Raw genomic sequence first — 2,293 nt, 5'->3', positions numbered from 1 at the left:
AAGTTCTAAAGGCAATTCTTTTATGGGCTTCCTTGAAGACTCTTTTCTTCATTTTCACTTAATGTGCTCCCATTTTTCTCTTGCCCCTTTGTTCTCAGGAGGCGATGTTTAGTCCCAACATGTACTGCATCATACACTTCTACTCTCACTGCCAAAGCAGGGAAGTCAGAGTGGGAGTTTCAGCATCGCCCCGACTGGGTGATAAACAGTGAGAGTAATATGCTGCTAGAGTTTTTTAAAAATACCAGAAAATAGTTCAACCCCCCTCCAAATGAAAAACGGAGTGAATGAAATTAAGACTGTTCTTCAAGTGCAATTACACTGCAAATGTAAAATCGAAACACTGAAAGTAAATCATACACTTGGATATTACATTTCATATTTCAGTGTATGCTGAATAAGCTAGTGAAGTTTTATTATTGTTGAGTGTAATGTCAGGAGACAAACTTCTACAAATTTTATACATAACTTTTTCCATTTTATCTGTTTTCCATTTATGTCAAGTTGAACACTGGTGTGACTTAATATTCTCTCTCCTTCTTCCCCACATTTAATGCCAAGGGATCAAACTTCCTCTTGATTATACTAAATTTAGCCTTAGGTAACCTCAGACAGAGAGGTTTTTTTGTTTGGGTTTCGCTTCTTAATTCCAAGAGGGCTTTTTTTTTTCTTCCTTGTTTGTTTATTTTAAGTTGTATGGAAAAGGAGAGGGGAAAGATTTGCAAATAACCCCCATAAACCTGGTCCTCTGGATGCTGACAAATGGCCTGACAGAATAGCAAGAGGGCGTGCGTTACGAAAGACAATGTGGCTACAGACACTACTTGCCAGCCCAGGTCTCAGCTCTTGGAAACGGGTGATAACTGAAGGAACTGTGGATTATAACATCAGTAAGATTTCGCAGAGGTGGCAGGCTTAGCGAGCCAGGTCTCACTGGGAGAACACAAGTGAAGGCTAAGGAATGAATGGGGAGAGGCCCTGCGCCTGCGCTCCAGGTGAAGTCACCCCTGCGCAAGCGCAGTGACTGTGGTGGCACCGTTAAAGGTTAACAACTGCCACAGGAGGATGTCTTCCAGCTTTAAGAAGGCAAACCTGCCCTCTACCAGCCAGAAAAGAAAAGTGGGTCCTAAGCCTGAACTCACTGAAGATCAGAAGCAAGAAGTTCGTGAAGCGTTTGACCTCTTCGATGCTGACGGAAGTGGGACCATCGATGTGAAGGAGCTGAAGGTGGCCATGAGAGCGCTGGGCTTTGAGCCCAAGAAGGAGGAGATGAAGAAGATGATCTCCGAAGTCGACAAGGAAGGCACAGGGAAAATCAGCTTCAATGACTTCTTGGCCGTGATGACTCAGAAGATGGCCGAGAAAGACACCAAAGAAGAAATCCTGAAGGCTTTCAGGCTCTTTGATGACGATGAAACTGGGAAGATCTCTTTCAAAAACCTAAAGCGCGTGGCCAACGAGTTAGGGGAAAACCTCACCGATGAGGAGCTGCAGGAAATGATAGACGAAGCCGATCGGGATGGAGATGGCGAGGTGAACGAGGAAGAGTTTCTTCGAATCATGAAGAAGACCAACCTATATTAAAGTGGGTTATTGAGTGGCTCACTCGGCTCCCTGCTTCCGTTTTGTGAAATCTTGAGTTAGAACAGCACCATCTTTACCCCCAATTTGTCTAGATACTTCTATTTCGAAATCTCTGACTCAATTATAGAATTTTAAAGATGCTTTTAATGTGAGTTTTGGTTTTTAATTCTCAAAAGCAGACCTGGAGTGCTTTAGGTTGAATAAAGAGCCCTGATGCTTCAGTCCCCTCGCTCACCTTTTCCCCTGCATTGGTAACAACCATTGAACTGAAGGAAGGGAGGCTGGCTTCTTAGGGACAAACAGCCTGCTATTTGCTTGTAACTTCTTTGGTGGTCTTATATAATCTTGCTTCACATATTATTCCTTAAATTCAAGTCATTCTTCTAGCATGATGAAGTGGAATTGGCCGGCAGGTCCTCCTAACCATTACTTTTCATTTAACTGAATATTGGCTTGAAGGAAAACAGTGCAGCCACTCAACTGGCCTCAGAAAAGATTCTGTTCTAAAGTACAAGATTGCCTTTGGGTGGTGGTAAATTATGCAAGTTTTACTATTCTCTAACTTCCTCACATGCAAATGATTCTTCATTTGTATGTAAATTATCTACTGTGGATTATCTAGCACCAGATGTATACCTGGGCGACAGAATAAATTTTAATACTGGCCCAAGCAAAGTATAATTTGCTTAAGAGATTAAGCTAATTAATG

The 2,293-nt window shown here is 42.3% G+C and overlaps 1 protein-coding gene across 1 annotated transcript; it reads left to right on the top strand.

The window, feature by feature from the left end:
- The first annotated feature begins 1,020 nt into the window (after positions 1 to 1,020).
- CETN1 (centrin 1) lies at positions 1,021 to 1,731 on the top strand. The gene has a single exon (XM_077778196.1). It carries the CDS (start codon positions 1,066 to 1,068, stop codon positions 1,582 to 1,584), a length of 519 nt encoding a protein of 172 aa, XP_077634322.1. The 5' UTR covers positions 1,021 to 1,065; the 3' UTR covers positions 1,585 to 1,731.
- The last annotated feature ends 562 nt before the right edge of the window (positions 1,732 to 2,293 follow it).

Source organism: Crocuta crocuta, unplaced genomic scaffold (genome assembly GCF_008692635.1).
Source record: "Crocuta crocuta isolate KB4526 unplaced genomic scaffold, BGI_CrCroc_1.0 scaffold26, whole genome shotgun sequence".
Taxonomy (NCBI): Eukaryota; Metazoa; Chordata; class Mammalia; order Carnivora; family Hyaenidae; genus Crocuta; species Crocuta crocuta.
The sequence above is the reverse complement of the archived record's forward strand: the minus strand, read 5'-3'. Positions and strand labels throughout refer to the sequence as shown.

What these genes read in the sequence shown, in the direction of transcription:
- CETN1 (XM_077778196.1), top strand. Translation starts at nt 1,066, where the DNA reads ATGTCTTCCAGCTTTAAGAAGGCAAACCTGCCCTCTACCAGCCAGAAA.